General features: G+C 41.5%; 1 protein-coding gene across 1 annotated transcript in view; it reads left to right on the top strand.

Annotated features, from left to right (window-relative positions):
- Positions 1-22,352, top strand: part of LOC307228553 (discs large homolog 1-like protein) — a gene marked incomplete at both ends in the record, with an annotated part of 127,746 nt that overhangs the window by 64,268 nt on the left and 41,126 nt on the right. Inside the window, 3 exons of the mRNA XM_079998244.1 lie at positions 2,122-2,257; positions 8,409-8,565; positions 8,828-8,930. Of these exons, the coding sequence (XP_079854370.1) occupies positions 2,122-2,257; positions 8,409-8,565; positions 8,828-8,930 (396 nt within the window). The remainder of the gene's footprint in view (positions 1-2,121; positions 2,258-8,408; positions 8,566-8,827; positions 8,931-22,352) is intronic.

The following is a 22,352-nucleotide window of genomic DNA, read 5'->3' as shown; positions in this document are numbered from 1 at the left end:
TCGGAATGAAAATACATTGAATGAAGAGAGTAGGACCGAAGACAAATGATTATCTTTGTCATGTCACAGTGTCATAGTAGTGTTTACCAGGGGGGGGGAGTCAATTATTTTCCACCTTGATCTGAAATCTAAAAAAGGACAAGGTGTGAGTCTTCACGGGTATGTCTGGGTTAGTGTCAGCGATGATGAAAGACTGACATGGGACCTGACATGGTTGTAAATAGCGGCAAGGTCAAGGTCGTTGCAGAGGTTGAGGGCTGACATTTAACAGAAATGATTGTAACATCGACCACCTGTACGCAGTGCCTGGTGTGGATGGAAGATGAGGGTCGAATTCCCGATCGCCGTGATGTCATTCGCCCCCACTCACATTGCGTACTTTAATCACCCCATAATCAGGGCTTGACGTCATTCTGGAACAACCTCTTTTTGTCTGATGTCATGTAATCAGGACTTGATTAAAGGTTGTGTGTGCTATAGTTTAACGACACTGATGTCTTTACTTATGTGCTGTATGTTCAGTTTGTTTATTATATGGCCACTTAGTAAAATAATACATTGAGATCGAATATCGATTTGAAATGATTTTATATAGTGCGTTGGCGCTGCAACACTACAACAACGCAACAAACTATTACGAAAAAAATTAACTTACCTAACCTGTTCACCGATATTAATGTGGAATTGGACACATTCATCTCTTCACGAGATCTCGCCGCTAGCTTGTGTCAGCATTAGCACTGAGGCCGCATGAAACAAGAGAGATTAATATAGGCAGGGAGAAGTGGTTTCCAGTGACATTATTAACAGACACCCGTCATTATTCTGAAATAATTGACCGCTGATTTGAACTATTGACCAATCACACTCAAATGTTCCACAGATCGGTGTAATAAATACAATCATAATGGTCACGTCACTTGGAGAGCGTTCCATTTTTTACGTAACCTTCTGATTACCTCACTGATGTAATTTGGTGTTGATTAGAGCCCTTTCATCACCTCTCCAAATGTAACGTGTTACCAAACTGTGTCTAATAGAGTACCTCTCGAAATGCGTGAGGCATCACCGAGTTGTGTCTTGTGTCAAGTGTGTAGTTGGTTAAACCTAGCTGAAGTTAATTACATTCATTGTGGCTCTGTGGGACATTGAGATATTTCTTTGTCCCGGAATTATTAGCTTCATGCTATTACAGGAAAACAACTAAATCAAGCCGACCAACAATTAATGTAACTGGCTTCAGGTGTGGATTGCATGGCATGTCAAAATGCCTTCTGTAAAATGGGTCCATAGCTCACTTTACCAAACTATATTTAATAGTTCACCTCTCTAAATGGCACATTCATCCAAACTGTTGGACTCTTCACCGTCTTGGACTACAACTAACACGTTACCTCCCTTGAATTACTCTTAAACCAGTGGTCTTCAACTGGCGGTCGCCGACCCCTACCACGGAGGTACTGCGTGGTACTTGCAGTACCACGGAGGTACTGCAAGGGCTCTGCCAATTTTTTCTGCCAATTTTGTCAAAATTACTTTTGTAAAAAATTTACTTAGACAGGAAAATAATATTGAATAAATTCTTTGCTGCGTGACTTGTCTATTAACAGAACTAAACTAATGGAAATAAATCAAAATGTAAAATAAAAACACACAGGAACTGTAAGCATCATAACAGTATATAAATAGGTGGATAAGGCTTTATAAATGTTATTACTGGCCAGGCTTAAAATGCAACCCAAAAGTTTATTTAAAAAAATCTGGGGGGTCCCTGCTCTGTTTCTCTATCCACCAAGGGGTCCTTGGGCTGAAAAAGGCTTCCCAAAATGTGTGTGACACATGACCTCTTTTAGTTAAAAACATAAACAAACAATTTACATGTTGTATACAGAAGAGATTTGACAAGCTGCTTTGTATCATGAACATCTTTTCATTTATTGTTAAGTAATGTCTCAATGTCTTAATTTCTTAATTTGCAACGATCTATGAATAACTCAGGTCATAGTAAAAAATTCAGAAAATTAACATTGAAGATGGCAATATAGAAGGTTTCCCATGAGAGCTTTGTCCCTTTAAAAATCACAGGGTGTAACATTGGTTCATCCTGTCTCGTTCCTCCAGCATACTCCTCCCACCAGGACAACCACGTCAGTCCAAACTACATGGGCGGAAGTCAGTCGGTTAGCCCCGCCCCCTTGACCACGCCCAGATACTCACCACTGCCCAGGTGTATGATGGGGGATGACGACATCACCAGGTGAGTCCACATTTCCCCACTATACTTACAGGCGTACGCTTCGATTTTATGACAGTGTTTCTGTTGAATAACACACTGGTCAGAAATTTCATCTTGATGTCACAAGAGCCAGCTGTCCACATTGTGCCAGTAATTAAAGCGCAGGAGGGATTCAGCATCACATAGAGGTCATTTTCTCTGGTCTGTAGCTTCTTATCCCACTTACTAATGGGCCTCCGCGTGTCGGAGCCTGTTTAGAAATGACAAAGACGCATTTATTAATACTAATTTGAGGTCCTTTATTTGAAATTTTACTCAAGATGACCTTGATTTGAAAATATACGTTTCACAGCGATCTAAGAGAGATTAACTGGAAATTAAGAATTTGTCAATGTGTTAATTCCAATCGCTGTATTTAACAAGTTTGTTGCTGCCATGACTGTAAAATCGAGCAACGATCGTGATCCTTCATGGTCTCAATTGATGCCAAATCTGAAAATTTTGCTAGTTTTTGCTAATTTTGCTTGAAAAGTTTGATTTTTTCCTTTAATGCAGTTTGTTATATCTACTTTTATTAGCCTATTCAAAGCCTGTTTTTAATTTATTTCAATTATTTTATAATTATACTTTGTAAATGCATTTTGCTTGTTCGCTTTGCTTTTATTGTTACTATTTGATGGCCTTATTTTTAAGAGGACCTATTGTGCTCCTTTTTACACAAGTTAATATAGGTCTCTAAGCTCCCCAAAACATTTTTTTAATGTTTTTTTGTTTACAATACCACTAAGATTATGCATTCTAGCCATTCTAACATGCCTCGAAATCCATCGTGTTCCTGACGCTCTGTTTAAGTGGGAGGAGCCACCCTCCTGAGGCCCCGAGTTCTTTGAGCCAATGGCCGTTGAGCACAAGTTCCGGGTTCTGTGTGCCAATGGGGTTTGAGCTTCACTTCCTGTTTCAAGTTCAAGAGATTATTTGTCACATACATACACATACGTACATATATGCAGTGAAATGTCATGACACCCAGTGATTACGCACAAGCTCTATAAGCTCGAAAAATACTCAAATATGTGTTCTTTTGGATTTACTCTGTAAACTTTCACTGATTTCCGAAATCTTATGAACAAATTTGTGGGCGAGAAATAAGCAATCTAGTTGCTGAATCTTTACTCATATTCAATCTACGGCCTAAGGCCTAATTTTAAAGTTTGTTCCGAATTTTGTTGTTGTTCTGCAAGCTTGTGGGGGGACACCGCACTGGGACTCCACATCATATGTATTTTTTTGTTTCATGTTAAAGTCAGAAAATAGAATAAATAAAATGCATACATCTACGATAAAAAATATTTTTATTGGTTTTGTTTGAAGAAACGCACAGCAGATCGCGTACCGCAGCCTATAGTCTAACTACCACATTTTGTTTGAGAAAGAAACACACATTTCCATTGTCTGCAGTTTCTTCAGGGACATTTGGTCTTAATTCCTCTTTCTTTTGAAAGATTTGTGCTGGTATTCCCAATGGCACTAGTTATTCTTTGTGTTATTTCTCTAGCCCTGGGTGGAGTTACTCTCTGATGGAGGGCGGTTCCAATGCTACTGAAGCCCCACTTGACGTGGGAAGGGGCTGGAAATCTGAACAGTGTGTCTCACCACGTTTTCTAGAATAGACAGCTCACAAAAAAACTGACTGAGTTGTCTTATTTCACAGTTTGTGTGTTAGTAGGTCATTCAGAGACCGAAAAGGTATGCGCACAAGCACTGAAAAAGTGTTTTTTTCATAATAGGTCACCTTGGTCCCCCCCTAATGCAAAGCACTTTGAGTTGCATGTCATATATGAAAGGTGCCATACAAATGAAGGTTATTATTATTATAAGGGGTCCAGCCCTGAAGGGGTGGGAGCATCCCTAGTCTGTAATAATAATAATTAATAATATTAACAATAACAGTATTAACAACAATAATAATAAAAACATCAACAACAACAACAACAACAATATGTTTGCCATTTTTGGCAAACATATTAAGTGCATGTTGCACTTTATGGTCTTTTTATATTGAACGTTGCCTATACAAGTAGGCTCTATTCCCTGTTTATTTAGAATGGAGAAGGCAAAGCACCTTCAGGTTGTCAAAGCTAAGAAGCACTTTTAGATGTCTTGTTTTTCTCCCTTTGATTTCATGCAGTAGAGACAGAAACCAGGCCTAGTTAGTCATGCTGCCATTTTCCTGAATAGAAAGTTGTATTTGCCTATGGTTAAAATAAGAGATCATTGTTTAAAGGGTGATGTATTTTTTCTCAAATATAGAGATACTGAAACCCTACCGTTACTGTGGCCCAAACATCATGATACTGTGGGCTGGGACTGTGGGCCCAGTGTACACTTGCATCGCTAGCACAGACAGAGCAGTGCTCTTTATGTGTTTTTTTTATATGTCAGTTCGCCAATGTTAACTTTAGTCGTGCGAATCCCACCTACAGCCACCAAGATATTCTGATCATAGAATTACAGTGTAACCAGGTCATTACAAGTGAACTTCTGCTCTCAGAAAATATACCGGCGGATATTGCCAGGACACCGGGCTCTCCATGGATTGTTGTCAGCTTCAATCGGCCCGCTCGCCGATTGGACTTTAACTAATGGCCGACTACCCTGGACCCTGCGCATTGCTGCCTGCAGCTATATTTATTATTATTATTATTATTGTTATTATTATTAACACAACATATAACTTATTAACACTGTAATAAGTTATACTCACTCATCCATTATATGCCGTGTCCATACTGTTGTATTTATGTTTATATTTATACCCAGTCAATGCTTACATCCTGACTGCCTCTTAACCCCTGCCATAGCCTTTTTGTAATTTATCTTTATCTGATGCATAGCCCATATTTTGTATAAACTGTATATATCCTATTTTTATTTTTATTAATTTATTATTTTTGTCTATTAAGCGTTCCTTTTTAATGCTACTGTCTGATTGACCTGCAATGCACCAACTATATCATGACAAATTCCTTGTGCCCGATAGATTCAGATTCTGATTTGGAGGAGAGGTCCCCCCTTGGTATGAAAAGAGGACACCATTGAAGGCTAACCGGAGTTCCAGTTCTGCTGACAATTTTTACCAAATATTTTTATATGTAATACATTCATTTTAATGGACCGTCAGTGAATCCCTCCCGCCTTCCCCGGCTAATATACGTCTAATAAACTCCCTTTTCCATTTTCTTGTTCCACGCCGTCTGTGTGTGGTGCGAGAAGGCAGATGGCGGAGGGGAGGGTGTCGTTTGGGGATTTTGGTTCAGGTCACACACACAAACACACACAGACACATTGCTGCTGTAGTGTCTTTAATCCAGTTTAATGGAGGGATTACAGCCGATATCATCCCTCGTCACTCAGCTGGCGTCACCGCCGTTAACAAAATATGACTTGTTCCGTCACGACCCCGTCCACCAATTAAAGGCCTTTAGATTATATCAAATCGGATGAACTTCAGATTGAGTGCAGAACTGTCATTTTGACGTCTGCCCTTTATCTCCAAACAAACTTTGTACCTCTCTCTCGCTCTCTTTTCATCTCTCTCTCTCTCGCTCTCTCTCACTTTTATCTCCATCTCTCTGTCTTTCCCACTCACTGGCACAACTAAACAACTTAACTAAAAATAGATGACAAACACTCTTTCATTCTTTCTCCAGAAAACAATTACCAGATTAAGGCTTTGTCCTCAGTTATTGAAGGCAGACACAGATGATTGGAGAAAGACATTGGTTTATTTATTTATTTATTTATTTTAATCCCTGAGACAATATTTGCTAATTAATATCAAAGTGTTCAGAAAGTGTTTATTGGGCCAAGTACAATTTCATATGCAAGGAATTTGTCATGATATAGTTGCTGCATTGTTGTGAAAACAGACAGCAGTGTAGAAAGAAAATGCTTAACAGCCTAAAAGCTTTATTTAAAAAAGCCATAAATACAATATATACAGAATATACAGAATGTGTTCTATATACCAGATAGAGATGAAAAACACAAATTAATATAGTTGGATATTTGTGTACATCATGAATAAAAAAAGATAAAACATATGTATACAACAGCTAATAACTGACCTGTAATAACCTACACTGTTATTAGATTAGTTATATGCACCATTGCACGTAATTAACTACATTGTAATAATACTAATAATAATAAAAATAATAATATAACACTTTTCAAACATGGAGGGCCATCCAAAGTGCTTTAACTCAGTGATATAAAAACTGGACCAAGTTTAAACAACACAACAGTATAGTAGAGGTATAAAGGACATTATATTATATAAATGAAGAGACTGTCTTGAAAGGGATATTGGTCTATGTGCATAAAAAAAAACTGAAGAAAAGGAGCCAAATGGTCCTTGTGTGAACACTCTTAACAAAGGAGGATCAGATTCAAAATATTAATCTTTTCTTTCTTTGATTGAGGTTCAACAGTTGGGTAAATATAATTGGATAATGAATTTAAGTTATCTTATTGTTATATATTAAAGTTATATATCAAACTATGAATTGGAAGCAAAAGAACAGATTGTTAGCTTTTAATATGGACTTTTGTTGAGTCATTTTAGCAAAAACTGATCTTTTGCTCACAGTCCTAATACCTTTCCCACTCTCTGAAGATATGCCGTTCATGTTCACAAATAACAACAAGAATAAAAAGAATAGACTTGCAAATGCTCATTCTCATCTAACTTTCAACACGAGTCCTCAGTGGAAGCTTAATAACTAAATACTATTTAATAAATATATATGGGACCTGTTGAGTGAGGGGGATTCCACTGTATTCTACTGTATTTAGTGAAACGTTGAGGGGAGAACAACATTTAATGCAGATCTCGAAAGTCAGAGAAACTCCTAAACTAACCTCCCAACCTTCCCTGGTTTACAGTATCACACCAATGGGACAGATGGGAATGAAATTGTTTTCGTTGCCATATGTACAACCTTTGTATTTTTGTCAAATGTATTTATTTATTAGGCAACATGTATAAGATTTAGCCCTAAATTAAATTCTTCTTCTTCTGCTTCTCCTTTCGGCTGCTCCCGTTAGGGGTCGCACAGCAGATCATCTGCTTCCAATACCTTCTGTTCAGCGCATCTTCCTCCCTCACACCAACCACCTGCATGTCCTGCCTCACCACATCCATAAACCTTCTCTTTGGCTTTTCTCTTCTCCTAGCCCTAAATTAAATTGTAAAACTGTAAATACTGAATGTGTTCACGCGTCCCACCATCAAACCATCCACAGTGTAATACTGACATCTGCTGGTCAGTTTAATGAAGGAAGCAAGGGCCCCTCCGGTATTTTCTGCATTTCTGAGTATTTTAATGTTTTTCACCGGCTTACTAATTATAAGCACAATTTCAGCTCAATTTCAAGCTATTGAAAACAGGTTTCCTGCCTATTCAGAGGCGCCTATTTGACTGAAAGGACTATTTATATAGGTAGGTGTGGCAGTTTGGCCTACCGCACGCCACTCAAGTGCCGTTTTCAGGGACCTCTGGCACAGAGACACAGACGACGGGGTTTCAGACACATATTTTTTGTAGAGACCCACTCTCTACAAAAAATTGTGTCTGAATCCCCTTCGTCTGTGTCTCTGTGCCTAGATGGAATAATCCCAGGAGCGGATGGACACGTGTCATGACAAAAGCTCCTCTCCTGAGTGTGTGTGGGGATGGGGGGTTTCACCTGTTGCTCCTGGGCCCCAATTACCTAGACCCAGGACAGGTGTGGCTGCTCAAACCACATCATCCTCACACCACAGTAGGTATATCCTTATGACGCCATGCTGGATGGCTAGTAATTTTAAGTTATTTTCTCCTTGTCATACTCTGTGGGACCAGGTTTAATTAAAAATTATTTCTTTAGAGTACCAGCATGGTTCAAACAAATCCGCCTTATCATCTCTTATCCACCGTGCCAGATGCCATGTAGAATTGTGACAAAGTACACACACCTGACAGAACTCTTTAGTACCCTTGCCCCTTAACCTTAACCCAAATATGTTTGTTTTTTTTGGGGGGGTTTTTCCAAACCGTTCGGTGTCTCATCAACCAGGCAGGACTCTGAATAAACCCTGAAACACTGTATGTGCGTGCTGTTTTATCAGGGATCCCAGACGGGTGGTGCTCCAGCGGGGCTCCACGGGGCTGGGTTTCAACATTGTTGGAGGGGAGGACGGAGAGGGTATCTTCATCTCCTTCATCCTGGCTGGGGGGCCGGCCGACCTCTGCGGGGAGCTCCGCAAGGGCGACCGCATCTTGTCGGTGAGTCGGTTTGTGAAGGTTCAACACAAGTGTGATGCACAAAGTCTCTCTCACACTCACACACACAAATAGAGTACTACTCACTAGTCTGTCGTGAACTAATTGATCTGGTGTGATGAACTGCAGGTGTGGCCTTGTCACTTCACTTTGCATTGGTTACTTTTGATCCAGGTCATGGATCTAATCCCAAGTGTGTGTGTGTGTGTGTGTGTGTGTGTGTGTGTGTGTGTGTGTGTGTGCGCGTGCGCGTGCGTGCACGCAGGTGAACGGGGTGGACCTGTCCAGCGCGACACATGAGCAGGCTGCTGCAGCGCTGAAGAATGCAGGGCAGACCGTTACTATAGTTGCACACTACAGACCAGAGGGTGAGTACACACACACACACTGGCTCATGCAAAGGGAAGATAGAAACAGCTGTCGTAATGGGACCGGAGCATCGACACACACTTACTTTCACATTGTGACTGTTGAAATGGTTCCTGTTCTTTATGAATTAGATGCAAAGTATATCATGCTCTGTGTTTTTTTATGTTTCTTCTCTGTGTTTTTCTGCTGTTTTTCGGCAGAACGCAGAGACATTGTTGGAATCTCTTAGAACCGGGACGTTTCAGACGTCTTTTCATTCGAGTTTGATCAATCTTGATCTACATTTCAAGCAGAAATTTGTGAAAAATTGTCATAATTTTATTAGTTTCTGGAGCTGGCCGCTTTGTGACATCATCATCCAAAGGTACAGTATATAAGTCCAAGCTTCATCTCTCTCAAAAGCCATTCCCGTTCAGCTACTTGCGCCAACCACTTGGACTGCATAGCGTTCAGACAATCCACGGAGACAGACAACCCGAGCAGCGCTCAAGACTAACGGTGTCCCCTCATCCCAGGGACGACAGAAAATGTGTTCGGGATGAACAGGGATCTTCCCTGGGATGTCTTCGGGAGAAAAGGGATTTTTGAATGTACAGTATGTATCAGCCCGCCTGTGAAAACGGAGCTGTTGAGAATAGGCTGTTGTTGGGATAGCATAGCTACCGTATCAAATAACATTAAAGGATTCTTTTTATTAACACAAATCAATCTGGAGAAATACTTAGTTTTGGCTAACAAAAGAGAACATTTCAGCAAACTATTGACCCATACATGACGGGACACTTCTAGCTTAGTTGCACGCCATTTATGCTCAAGTTTCCTACAGTATTTCCTCAGTACTAGTGTTTCATCTGTAAACCAAGGGGTTGGTTTCTTCACACGTGATTTTATTCTTAGTGGTGCCACTGTATCTAAAGCATTTCCGGAGGGCCGCATTTACTTTGTTTGTAAGGTTATCAGTGGGACCTTCATAAAATGGAAAGGAGGCAACAGCTGTGGGCAATTGGTCAACAAGCGCAGTAGTAGTTAAGGTACTAATGTTACGGCTACTATAGCTCTGGTCATACTCGGAACATTGGAAGTGAGTTATGATTTAAAATGTTATCAAATAGTGGTCAGACATGACCACTGTTAAGGGGTCTGCTAAGGGGTTCAGACGGGGAGTTCACATGGATATTAAAGTCACCCATAATTAATATATTATCTGTGTGCATCGCCATACCAGAAACAAAGTCAGAGAATTTGTCTAAGAAGCTAGAGAAGGGGCCAGGAGGAGGGTAGATCACTACGAGGTAAACGGGCAGTGGTGATGAGGACCACATAACAAGAACTTCAAATGTTCTAAAGTCAAAGTTCAATTTAGGTTTGAAGTTAAGATTAGATTTAGAGATGACATGATGAGAGGACAACGCCACCACCTTTCTTGGATGCACGTGCAACATGGGAGCTAACATAGTTTGGTAGAGAAGCTCTGTTTAGTGGTAAGAAATCATTTGGCTTTAACCAAGTCTTACATAGGCCCATCATATCGAGATTTCGGTCTCTGATCAAATCATTAACTAACAATGCTTTGGAGGGGAGTAATCTGATATTTATTAGACCAATTCTCATTAAAGTAGGCTGATCGGTGCCCTTCATTCCATTCCCTCCCTGGTATTAATTTTAACGGGATTACATTATTTAGAACCTGATTTGTAATTTAAGGTACTATAAGCACGGCGGGGAATTGATATTGTGGGTATCTGGTAAGAACTATGGGGGTGGGGGTGGTAGCTCAGGAGGTAGAGCTGGTCATCTAGTAATCTAAAGGTTGCTGGTTCGATCCCAGGCTCCTCCTGCTAGCATGCTGTAGTGTCCTTGAGCAAGACACTTAACCCCTAATTGCTCCTGACGGCTGCGTCCGTCGGTGTTTGAATAATTGTAAGTCGCTTTGGATAAAAGCGTCTGCTAAATGACGAAATGTAAATGTAAATGTAACTACCGGGGAATCTACAAACACTGTGATTAGGAGAGAAAGCCATCAGAGAGGTATGATCAATAGCTTTTATACCAAGATGAGAGGAAGGATGATGTGTTACAATGTGTTACACTGTACTACATCAACCTGTACTACATCAGTCGGTCTGGCAGAATCTGTCCTCTTTAGTAAGTTTGGCAGGTTACTACTGTCCTGCATAATGCTAAACTGGCAGGCTCTACACCAGGGGTGCCCACACTTTTTCAGCTTGCGAGCTACTTTTAAAATAACCAGGTCAAAATGATCTACCTGCATTAAAAAAATGCTTAATATATTTATTTATATATATACTGAGGAAAATTTATATATACAGTATATGTTGGCGTACCTTGCATCACTGCATGAACCCTTACGGCACAATACAATTAAATACATTTATGGTCACTACCTTACTCTGATGACTTGCACTGAATGGAGTCGGCCAGGGTTGCATAGTCCGGACAGTAGCTGCTGGTAGCCAGCCTCAGGCAGGCTTCCAAATGATCATCCGTCATGGTGGAACGGTATTTGGACTCAATAATCTTCATGTGGGAAAAAGCTGACTCGCATATATAAGTAGAGCCAAATAATGCAGTCAAGGAGGTAGCACATTTCCTCATGTTTGGGTACTTTTCTACTCCGTGACTAAGTTCCAAAACTGTCCATGAGCCCTGGACTTCAGCTCAGTGTCAGCCTGTAGTGTCAACATCTCATCCTCCACTGCAGACGAGTTCAGGTGAAACAGTGTTGCAATTTTTGATGCAAGTGAATCAACCTCAACATCTTCCCTAAATGGGCAGCACATAAGTGGTGCAACTGGCTCAAGTAGAGCAAAGTCTTGAAACCCTTTGTAAAAAGTCTGACAGACAATTTTCAATCTGCTCTATGTAGCGCCCACTGTCAAATTGTGCGCATGCCTTCCCTTGGGTTTCCAGCTCTGATGCGAGGGTTTTTTTTTTTAACCCCCATTTTTTTTTACCGATCAACACGCAATCTACCTGCACTACCTCTGCGATCTACCGGTCGATCGCGATGGACATATTGGGCACCTCTCCAAGGTTGTGGCATGTGCAGGCTTACTGTTAGCCTGCCCTACCTTGGCTAGGCTCTCTACACACCTCAGAATCAGAATAGTGTTTATCGCCAAGTAAATTAAGTCAAGTCACACTTTATTTATAGAGCGCATTACATACCAGGGCAACACAATGTGCTTTACAAAGAAATACAAAAAAGAAAGAGGGACTGTAGTTGTCAGCCAGTCATTACAAAAGAATGCCCCTGAAACAACAGCGACAACCAAAGCAACAACAAATACAACAAAAAAAAACAATAAAAGCGACTCCAACCACAGTGACAGCAACAGCAACAGAAAACAACAATGGCCGCAACAACAGCCACAGAAACAGCAACAACGGCAGCAGCAACAACAGCAGCAACGTACACGCAAAGACGTCACCGGAACCAGAAGTTGTAGCTCTCACCGGAACTGGAAAGATCACTCAGGTTAGAGATGGTTAAGTCGAGGTATAAGGTTACGTTAAGTTGAGGTATAAGGTAAGTGAGAGTTAAGTTTAGGTATAAGGCTAGCAGCAGCAACGACAACACCAGTTATGGTATAAGGTTAGCGGCATCAACAACAGCAGCAGCAGCAGCAACGAGCACCAGCAGTGTCAATACCAGCAGCAGACAACAGCAGCAACAGCAACAGCGCACAAGCAAAGACGTCACCGGGACTGGAAGTGGTAGCTCTCACCGGAACCAGAAATCTCCTCATCTGTATTGAGTCAACAGTGTGTAACATCTCATCTCAACGAAGTAAAGCACAGCAAAGACGTCACCGGAACCGGAAGTGGTAGCCCTCACCGGAATCGGAAATTTCAACTGTTAATCTTAATCCATTCACGGTCCTTTAATTAGCGTCCCTAAATTACGGGTCAAGTTTCCAAACAGACCTCGGGAGGGAGATCCTTTTGACTCTCTCTCCCCGAAAACACACCCTTCTTATGTTACCCTCCAGTTACCAGTGCTATGTTACCAGTTACACTCTAACTGTAATATAACAACAGAAACAACCACAGCAACAAAAATAGCAGCAACATCAACACCAGCAGCAACAACAACAAAACCAAGCAGGAGCAAGAACAGCAACGCACATGCAAAGGCTTCACCGGAACCGGAAGTGGTAGCTCTCATTGGAACCGGAGAACTCACTCAGGTTAGAGAGGTTAGAGATGTTGAGTTGAGGTACAAAGTTAGAGATATTTAAATTAGGGTATAAGGATAGAGATGGTTAAGTTTAGGTATAAGTCTAGGGATTGTTATGTTTAGGTATAATGTTCGAGATGATTAGGTTAAGGAATAAGGTCAGAGATGGTTAAGTTTAGGTTTAAGGTTAGCAGCGGCAACGACAACACCAGTTAAGGTACAAGGTTAGCAGCACCAACAACACCACCAACAGCAATGACAACACTAGCGGCTACTGTACCAGCAGCAACAATAGCAGCAGCAAAAATAGCAGCAGCAACAGCAGCAGCGACAGCGCACAAGTGAAGACGTCACCGGAACCGGAAGTGGTAGCTCTCACCGGAACCAAAAATCTTATCTGTATTAAGTCAACAGTTCACAGGGATGCAACGCACAACAAAGACGTCACCGGAAGTGGCAGCCCTCACCAGACACTGAGATTTCAACTGTGTGCACCATCTCATCTAAATCCAGTCATGGTGGATGGTTAAGTTTAGGTATAAGGTTAGCAGCACCAACAACACCACCAACAGCAATGACAACACTAGCGGCTACTGTATCAGCAGCAACAATAGCAGCAGCAAAAATAGCAGCAACAGCAGCAGCGACAGCGCACAAGTGAAGACGTCACCGGAACCGGAAGTGGTAGCTCTCACCGGAACCAAAAATCTCATCTGTATTGAGTCAACAGTTCTCAGGGATGCAACGCACAACAAAGACGTCACCGGAACCGGAAGTGGCAGCCCTCACCAGACACTGAGATTTCAACTGTGTGCACCATCTCATCTAAATCCAGTCATGGTGGATGGTCAAGTTTAGGTATAAGGTTAGCAGCAGCAACGACAATACCAGCAGAAACAATAGGAGCAATATAAAACAGCAGCAGTAATAGTAGCAGCAACAGCGCACAAGCGAAGACGTCACCGGAACCGGAAGTTGTAGCTCTCACCGGAACCAGAAATCTCCTCATCTGTATTGAGTCAACAGTGTGTACCATCTCATCTCAACGAAGAAACGCAGAGCAAAGACGTCACCGGAACCAGAAGTGGCAGCCCTCACCGGAAACGGGAATTTCAACTCTGTCCACCATCTCATCTTAATCCAGTCACGGTCCTGTAATTAGCGTCCCTAAATTACGGGCAAAGTTTTTCATTCTGACCTCGGGAGGGAGATCCTTTTGACTATCTCTCCAAAGACACACCCTTCTTATAATCCTCCCACTGTAATATCACAACAGAAACTACAACAACAGCAACAGATCAGCAGCAGCAGCAGCCACAAAACAACAATAGCAGCAGCAACATCAACTCCAGCAGCAGCAACAAAAAACAACAGCAAAAAAAATAAATAATAAAGCTGTTCAGTTTGTGCAGGAATGTGCAAATGTTCAGTCTAAAATGTTCAGACCTGTGTCCGAACCTGCTCTGGAGTGAGATGTCAGGCTTGACTCAAACATTTATCTATGTCCCTAGAAAAAGTGATGGCGCCTTCCCTGTTAGGGTGAAGGCCGTCCATCCTCCTCAGGTCGGGTCGCCCCCAGAGGAAGGCCAGTTATTTACAAAGGGGAAACACACTGTATTATTTGCTTTGTTTGGGAGCACAGCTCCACACTGAAACAGCGCAGCAGCTCCGTTCAGTTTTTTCCCCCCGGTCTGTATTCGAGGCAGGCTTTTATTTGTTCGTGTAGACCACATACCCAGCATTTATTAGAGCAAGCACTATCATTGTCTGAGGTTTTTATTTGACGACCGGTTTATATGGGACAAAATACGATAGCTTGCCTTTATCCAATCAGCATTGTTCACGCCCCCAATGGTTCCCCTTCCCCTCCGAAAAAGTACCATCTTGCTTGCCGTCACTTTTTTAGGACAAGGAACTATCCAGGTGGAACTCATTTCAAAACTAAGTTTTCTGTTGTGGGGAAAAAGAGCTAAATTCCTGAGCACTGGGAACTACCTTCCTGGTTTCTGGAACAGTTTCTGCGGTGGAAAAGCCCCTTTTGAAAAAATATCTTCATTAAATTATACAGACTGACAAGCGGGGTGTTGACACTGCACCTAGCCTCCTTAACTGGGCTTTCACAAATACTAAAATATCACTTTGTTTCTATCAGAGCTTATGGATCAAAAAAAAAAAGTGTGATATTTTATCGAGTATTTGCGCCCCGCTGCTATTTTAGGAGGTAGTGCGAGGTTATTCGGGGACAGGTGTCCGTGTGTCGTGACTCTCCTACAGAGCAGTTAAGACAGCTGACCAACCTCTAAATAAATTCTTCTGTACACGCTGAGCTGTGTGTGTGTGTGTGTGTGTGTGTGTGTGTGTGTGTGTGTGTGTGTGTGTGTGTGTGTGTGTGTGTGTGTGTGTGTGTGTGTGTGTGTGTGTGTGTGTGTGTGTGTGTGTGCGTGCCTGTTTGTGTACATTTCGAGCCCTTCGTTTGCTCTGCTCCCGCGGAGGTAGCATGTGGCGACCAGCAGTACTTCCTGCGCTTCACAAACGTACTTCCTGCCAATTTGATGAGAACACAAAAATGTGCCTAGACAGAGCACACTGGGACTTGGTGTGTGTGTGTGTGTGTGTGTGTGTGTGTGTGTGTGTGTGTGTGTGTGTGTGTGGGCGTGCCTTTGTGCCTTTGTGTGTGCAGGACTGTTAAGGACTCAAGATTCATCAATCTCCGTCCTTTGGTCAGAATCTGAAACCGAGCATCTGAATTTTAAACTGAAAGGTTTACAAGAGGCACCGATCGCTGACGCTGATTCAAATCGTTGCGCTTTGGTTTTGTTGTAATAATAGTTCTAAAATATTTTTTTATACTTATAATACTTATTTATTTTTTGTGTCCTTTGAAGATAGACATGCTGAAAAAAATGAAATATTGTATTTTTCTGCAATATATACAAATATTATTATTTCCTTTTAGACAAACCACTTTAGTACATTTCTCTTTGATATGTCTTTAATATTTTGTGTAGCTACAATGTTAATTTAATTTACATTAATTGAATACAATGTTTTTATATTGTCTATTTTGAAATGGTGCAATACAAATATTTCTAATACATTTCCTTTGATTTGTGTAAGGGCGTGATTATTTGGTTTATTTTCTCTCATATGAGGGCTCCTTGGTTGAAAGAAAATTGAGAACCCCTGTTTGAATCAATAATATATTCTTGGCAAGAATGAAAATATTATTTCTATGACTACTCTTCCTTCCTTCACGCTGCAATGGAAATTGTTTTATGTTTTCAATAGATCCCTAGGTATTCCATGGCTTCTCGATCTATCCAATGAACCATGAAAATAGGCCTTTTTTTGTGGAAATGTAATGTAATGTAATGTATTTTTGTGGGGAATTTAAAAAAAAGTTACATCCACTGTAGACGTCCACCCATATGACATGTTTAAGTACCACAGTGGTAGCTGTGGCAGGAGTCCACAAATCCTTTATCTTGAATTCAGTAATACTTTCTTGAAACTGTCAGTATTTCTTTTCCCCTAGGTCCATGCATTTCTGTCCTGGCATGCAGTGCTAATAATGCCCACAGGATGACAGTAGCATTAGTCACCAGGATTACACTTATACACCGCAGGTTCACACAGACAGGCTCATACGATACATGACACACACAGACACACAGACAGACACACACACACACACACACACACACACACACAGAGGCGTTGTGTTCTTAAGTCTGTCAGCTGTAATGCACTGATGGATTAGCTTCACAACTGTTAGCCCTTAATACACCCAGTCTACTTGTGCGTGTGTGCGTCGCTTCAACTGGTTGTGAGGTGTAGATTAACTTTGACTCTCTCTCCAAGCTCACATATACTGTACAATTTTTAAAGTTCATGAAGAAAGAAATGAAGAAAGATTTGTCATTCGTCACATGCAATCATACCAATACGGTACAAAATACATAAGTGAATAAATATATAACAAGTAATCAAATAGATGAGTTATACCACATTTGACATTAAAATCATTATGGCTTTGTTGTTTCAAGAAATTTCATAGAGTAAAATCATGAATACCTATTTTATGATCTAGCGTGGTGAAAAAAAATGTCCCTCCTTCTTTCGTACTCCAGAAGTACCTCGCCACACCTCTTCTCCCTAGAGTCGACATAGTATCTGGCGTTTCTTTTCTCTTTTCCACTCCTTCATTCTCCCCTCCTCCTCCTTCGCTCTTTTCCTCTCTTGTCTGTCCTCTCCTCTGCAATCCCATCATCTGATTAATACCAATAGGCGGATCAGCATGTTGGGTATCATATCAATGATAGATGAGCAACTCCGGCAGAATCTATTTTAGTCTCATGTCAACTGGGTTGTGTCAGAGCAGCAGAGGCTGGAGGCAGGTGATGATTACCTGTTCCCACTTAGTAACAAGGGAATGCGCCAGTGGTGTGTTGACATAAAAATAAAGTAAAATAAAAAGAAGGAAAAGTAAAATGTAAACATAAAACATTCATACGCTTTTTTTGTGTATTTTTGGGGACATGTCTTGAATAATAGCAATAAACAGTCTGTGTAAAACGACATCATTACAAGTTTTCTATTTTTGGCTACAGCAAGGTGGCTGTAGGAAGCAGTGCAACTTGAATGAAACCCTGATTAAAACTGATGTGTATGGTCTGCCACCTTTCTTTCCATCGGTATGACTGCCTGATGATGTTGTGAGCTTCCTGTTTTCGAAAGGGTGATTTTACGTTAAAAATATGCCCCGTACCACTGCTTTTAAGCTCTGTCTGTCTGTCTGTCTATGCTTTGTCTGCATTGAGATGCATTGAGCATACATCTGCTCATACGGAGTGGCAGAACCCCGGATGAACAGACGGATTGAAAATTAGGGAAACATACAGGCGATCACTTTAAATTGGCTGTTGACGGTTATTTAACTGAACATACACATACCTTCCTACACAGGGGATGGACACAATAACAGACAACAATACTTTATGAAGAAATAGTTTACCCTGTGGAATTATTCTTCACATACGTGTGTGTGTGCCACTGACCTAAAGCAAGCTGCTATCAAAGGGAGGGAGGAGTCAATGCAGCCACAAACCAGAAAGGGAGAGAGAGAGAGCAAGCGAGAATGAGAAAGGGAAGAGGAGAGTAAAGTAGTAGAGTAATCATCTGTTGTTTCCCCTGCAGCTTCACCGCACAGGACGGATTGAAGGTGTTTTTCTTTTTTCTCTTTTTTTTCTGGCACATTTTGTCTCTTTTTCTCTTCAGAAGAAGAAAAAAAATCTCCAGTATTCATCATTATCCTTTATCCTTATTTATTCTGCTCTTCCATTTGCGCCGGATCACGTGTGGAATAGTCACTTGAGAGCCTTACTCCAGCACTCTACACGCACGCACGCACACACACACACACACACACACACGTGGATCAACTTTCTCATGCAAATACAGTTTGCGCACACACTCGCTATCCTTTTGGATCCTTTTCTGGAGGAAGACACGCATACTAGAGAGACTGGTGCTGCATAGCCATCGTCCCGACACAGCAGCATGTGAGTATCAGCCACATCTACGTGACGTTTTCTCGTTAAGAGACATCTGAACTCTGGGTGCCTTCGCTGTTGTGAATCAAGATTTATTCGTCTCAACACAGCGGGATAGCGAGAGACACCCCCGCCCCACTCACCCAGTATATAGTCGTGAGCTTAAATTCCCCAGGTATTAAAATATTCTGAATCTTTGGAGAGAGACAACGCTATCTCTTTCCATTAATTCAATGCCATCTGGTTATTTCTCTGGTCAAACAGATTGTACCTGTGGACCTCTTCGCACCACCTTCCTTTTGTCCATCTTGAATGACCTGAAGCTCACGGTGTGGGGCTTCAAAAATTGGGAGGTGCGCGCCCTCGCGCAAAATCGCCGTGCGGCACTGTCGCAAGCGCAGCAATGACGTCATTTACGGCACACGCACTAAACGACAGTACGGCTGCGCAGACGACTATGAATCAGGCTTAAACCCCTGCGTGCCAGCACTCGCCGTGCCTACTAGAGAGCGATCGGCGGCTTTGGAAACTGAAACACGGGATCAGTTTCAGCATCAGTGCCCAAACTGAGGACAACCTTTAATTTAATTTGCTTCTTTCAACTTGTTTTCTTCCTTCCTGCGTCTGTCCTGTCCTGAACTGTGTCGGCACTTCTGCCTTTCTTGTAAATTGTCTCCAGCCAAAGTGTACATTCTACTTTTTGTGTATGGTGAAAGTTAGCAGATGGAAAGATTTGAACAGCCAATGGCCTTAAAGATCTAAAGTGTTAGTAGTATGTGTTTACTTACGCAATCTTCTCATGCTGTTGCATCTTTTCGGTTCGTTTAGTTTGATCTGAAGGCAGATGAGTCGCTACCTTTGATCTAATAACTTTATGTGCCTGGAGGGATGACTCAAAGGAATGTGTTGAATTTCTTGAGTATTTTGTGTTCTTCAATGTCTGACTAAAAAAGCCAGAACCAAACATGTTCAGATCAGCTTTGCTTAATATTGTCCTCTAATGCTAACTTCATCAAAAAAAATATCTCCCTTAAACATATTTCCAAAATCTCAGCTCACATCATTTCTTTGATAATTAATTATATTTTTACAACGTCTCCGTCAAAAGATATTTTTTTTGCAATATTAGAACTATTAGAACAATGTTTTTCTCTATAACAAGACTATCTGCTGCAGAACATCGATTGCACAGTCACGGCCATACGTCTTTTGACAAATTTTACCACCAAAAGGTCAAAGTTCGAGCTTTTATCAACAGCATTAAGTGACGTGTGATTGAAGCTGACACGCCCACTCACCATGAAATAAAACTTCTTCACACTCGTTCTGCCTCTTTGTGATTGAGTGTCTTGAGCCTCAATTCTACGATCGTTCTGAGGCCAAAGTGCCTCCGCTACATGATGCGTATGTAACAGTTGTTATCATTGCCGTAGATATCAGTACCTGCGGTCTCAGTCCAATGGAGAAGGATTTAGATTTGTTTGAGTTTGTCAGATTTTTTTCTTGCTGCTCTGTTCATTTTTTTATTAAACAAAGTCAAAGTATTTTGGATGTTAACATGAACGCGTATGTACGTAACGGATGTAACGTCATTGCATGTGATGAGAAACCAATCATTGAACACATGGGTCAATTAGCATGGTTACTACACCCGGACCAAAAGGCCAGGATTGGGGGTTCAAGGGTTCACAATGATTCCATGCCAAACCCTGCACAGTGGAAATGCCAAGGTAACTAATACCAACTGTGCTGAGGGCAGATCGGCCTGAATGCTTTGTTTACTGCTGGTTGTCATGGTGTTGCTGATACACACCATTCAATTACGAACCACACTCCCATTTTCCGTTCTCAGAAAAAACTGAGGGGAAAGGCAGGACATGAAATTGGCTCTGGGTGGCCTTTGAGGTGTGGAAGGTTTGGGATTGTGTCAGGATATCACTACTCAACAATTTAGTGGAAAACAGGCCTGTAATCTTGTGTTGCAAGCAACGATACAAACAGACAAGGAAAATAATATATCTGAATTTTGTGTGTGTATCTGGGCGTGTGTGTAAGCAGTGCTACAGAATGATTGAATTACTCAGGCTTAATTAGATTCTGTCTTCCACAGTGATGGTTCAGGGACACACACACACACACACATATGCGCGTCAATACGCAGGAGCTTCCTTTAGAGGAGATTTTCCAGGCTTACCACCGGTGCTGTTGTCAGGCGCGTGAGTTTAGATCATACACCACTGAGAGTAACAGGAAGACAGACAGGAGTCATCAAAGACACTATATTCATCCACTCACAGAAACAAAAGTATTATTTCCTAAAGACAGCGCCGGGTCTGCGGGTTCTGGAGAATGGCACATAGTAATTCATTGTCATTCCTAGCATTTAGTAGCAGTAAAGAACTATTAAAGTGCATGTGGGTCACTTACTCACATGGAAGAAACGGTCACTAGTTAACAGATCACCAAAACACAAAGCAGAAGAGTTGACTGGTGCAACTGACCGTCTTGACAAAACCCTATGAAAAGGGTAACAGTGACAATGTTTATCGGAAGTTGCAAAACTACGGAGACTAGTTATCATCAGTATGTGTGTTCTCTTCTGCTGTGAGTGATGAAGAGCATCGAACAATGTGTGCAAAAGCAGCTTGATGGTTTCACTGCCTGCAACAGGCAGTCTGCTACTCAGCAGAGGTGAGGCCTTGAGCATTGACACTTGAGAAGTGACACCGAGGCGAGCAGTTGTACAACTAATGGCGAGGAGCTTGGCGATTGGCTCCCTAAGGGTCGTGGCTGGCTCTAATTGGATGGCTGCATGCCGGAGCTGATGAATGCCACCTGCTGACAATTGGGTAGTAGTCTTCCTGACTGAACTTGTGATAAATCTCCATTTGTTTTCCTTTGTGTTTTCCTCCCTGTTGTTCTCCTTAACCCTTCCACAGTTTCCATTGGTATGGGAGTTTGTTTTGCAATTTTTTTTGTATAAATACTCTTTACTTCAAAATAATAAATCCTAAACAGTGTACATCACCATTCTAAATAGCTATGGAACAAAGTGACTGATCTGTCAACAGACTACGCTGCTACTGCACTGTGGCAGAGAGATGATGACTCCCTTCTGTGACGTCACTGGCCCAGATGTAAAATAAACGCCTTTTTTACCCGCAAAATTAACACACCTACATTTTTCCTATATTTTGCCCTTAATGTTCGTAAAACTTTTTTTTATGAGCTTGATAGCTGTTCTTTAAACACGGCCTACTGTTTCAATTACTAAATTCTGAAAAGAATAGTTTACAGTCCAGATAACAGTTTAGCAAAGCTTTATCGATGTATCAAGAGCCCTCTTCATATCCCCAAAGGAGCTGGAGTGTGAGCTGAAATTTAGCATGCAATCTCTAAATTCCCTCAAACATAGTTGTTTTTTCTTATTTTAACTGTAGTTTGTAAAGAACTTAGAAGAACCTCAATCATTACAATTAGGCACTCTGTTGCCGGGGCGGGGGCGGAGCTGAGCTGCAGCGGTGCTCCCTACAGCAGCGGTCCCCAACCTTTTTTATGACACGGACCGGTACTACGTCAGACAATATTTTTGTGGACCAACTATCAAGGTGTGATGGAAATATAGAAGAAGAATCCTTATTTGTCACATGCGCCTGGGGACTAGGTAA

The sequence above is a fragment of the Zeus faber genome (genome assembly GCF_960531495.2).
Source record: "Zeus faber genome assembly, chromosome: 1".
Classification (NCBI taxonomy): domain Eukaryota; kingdom Metazoa; phylum Chordata; class Actinopteri; order Zeiformes; family Zeidae; genus Zeus; species Zeus faber.
The sequence above is the reverse complement of the archived record's forward strand: the minus strand, read 5'-3'. Positions and strand labels throughout refer to the sequence as shown.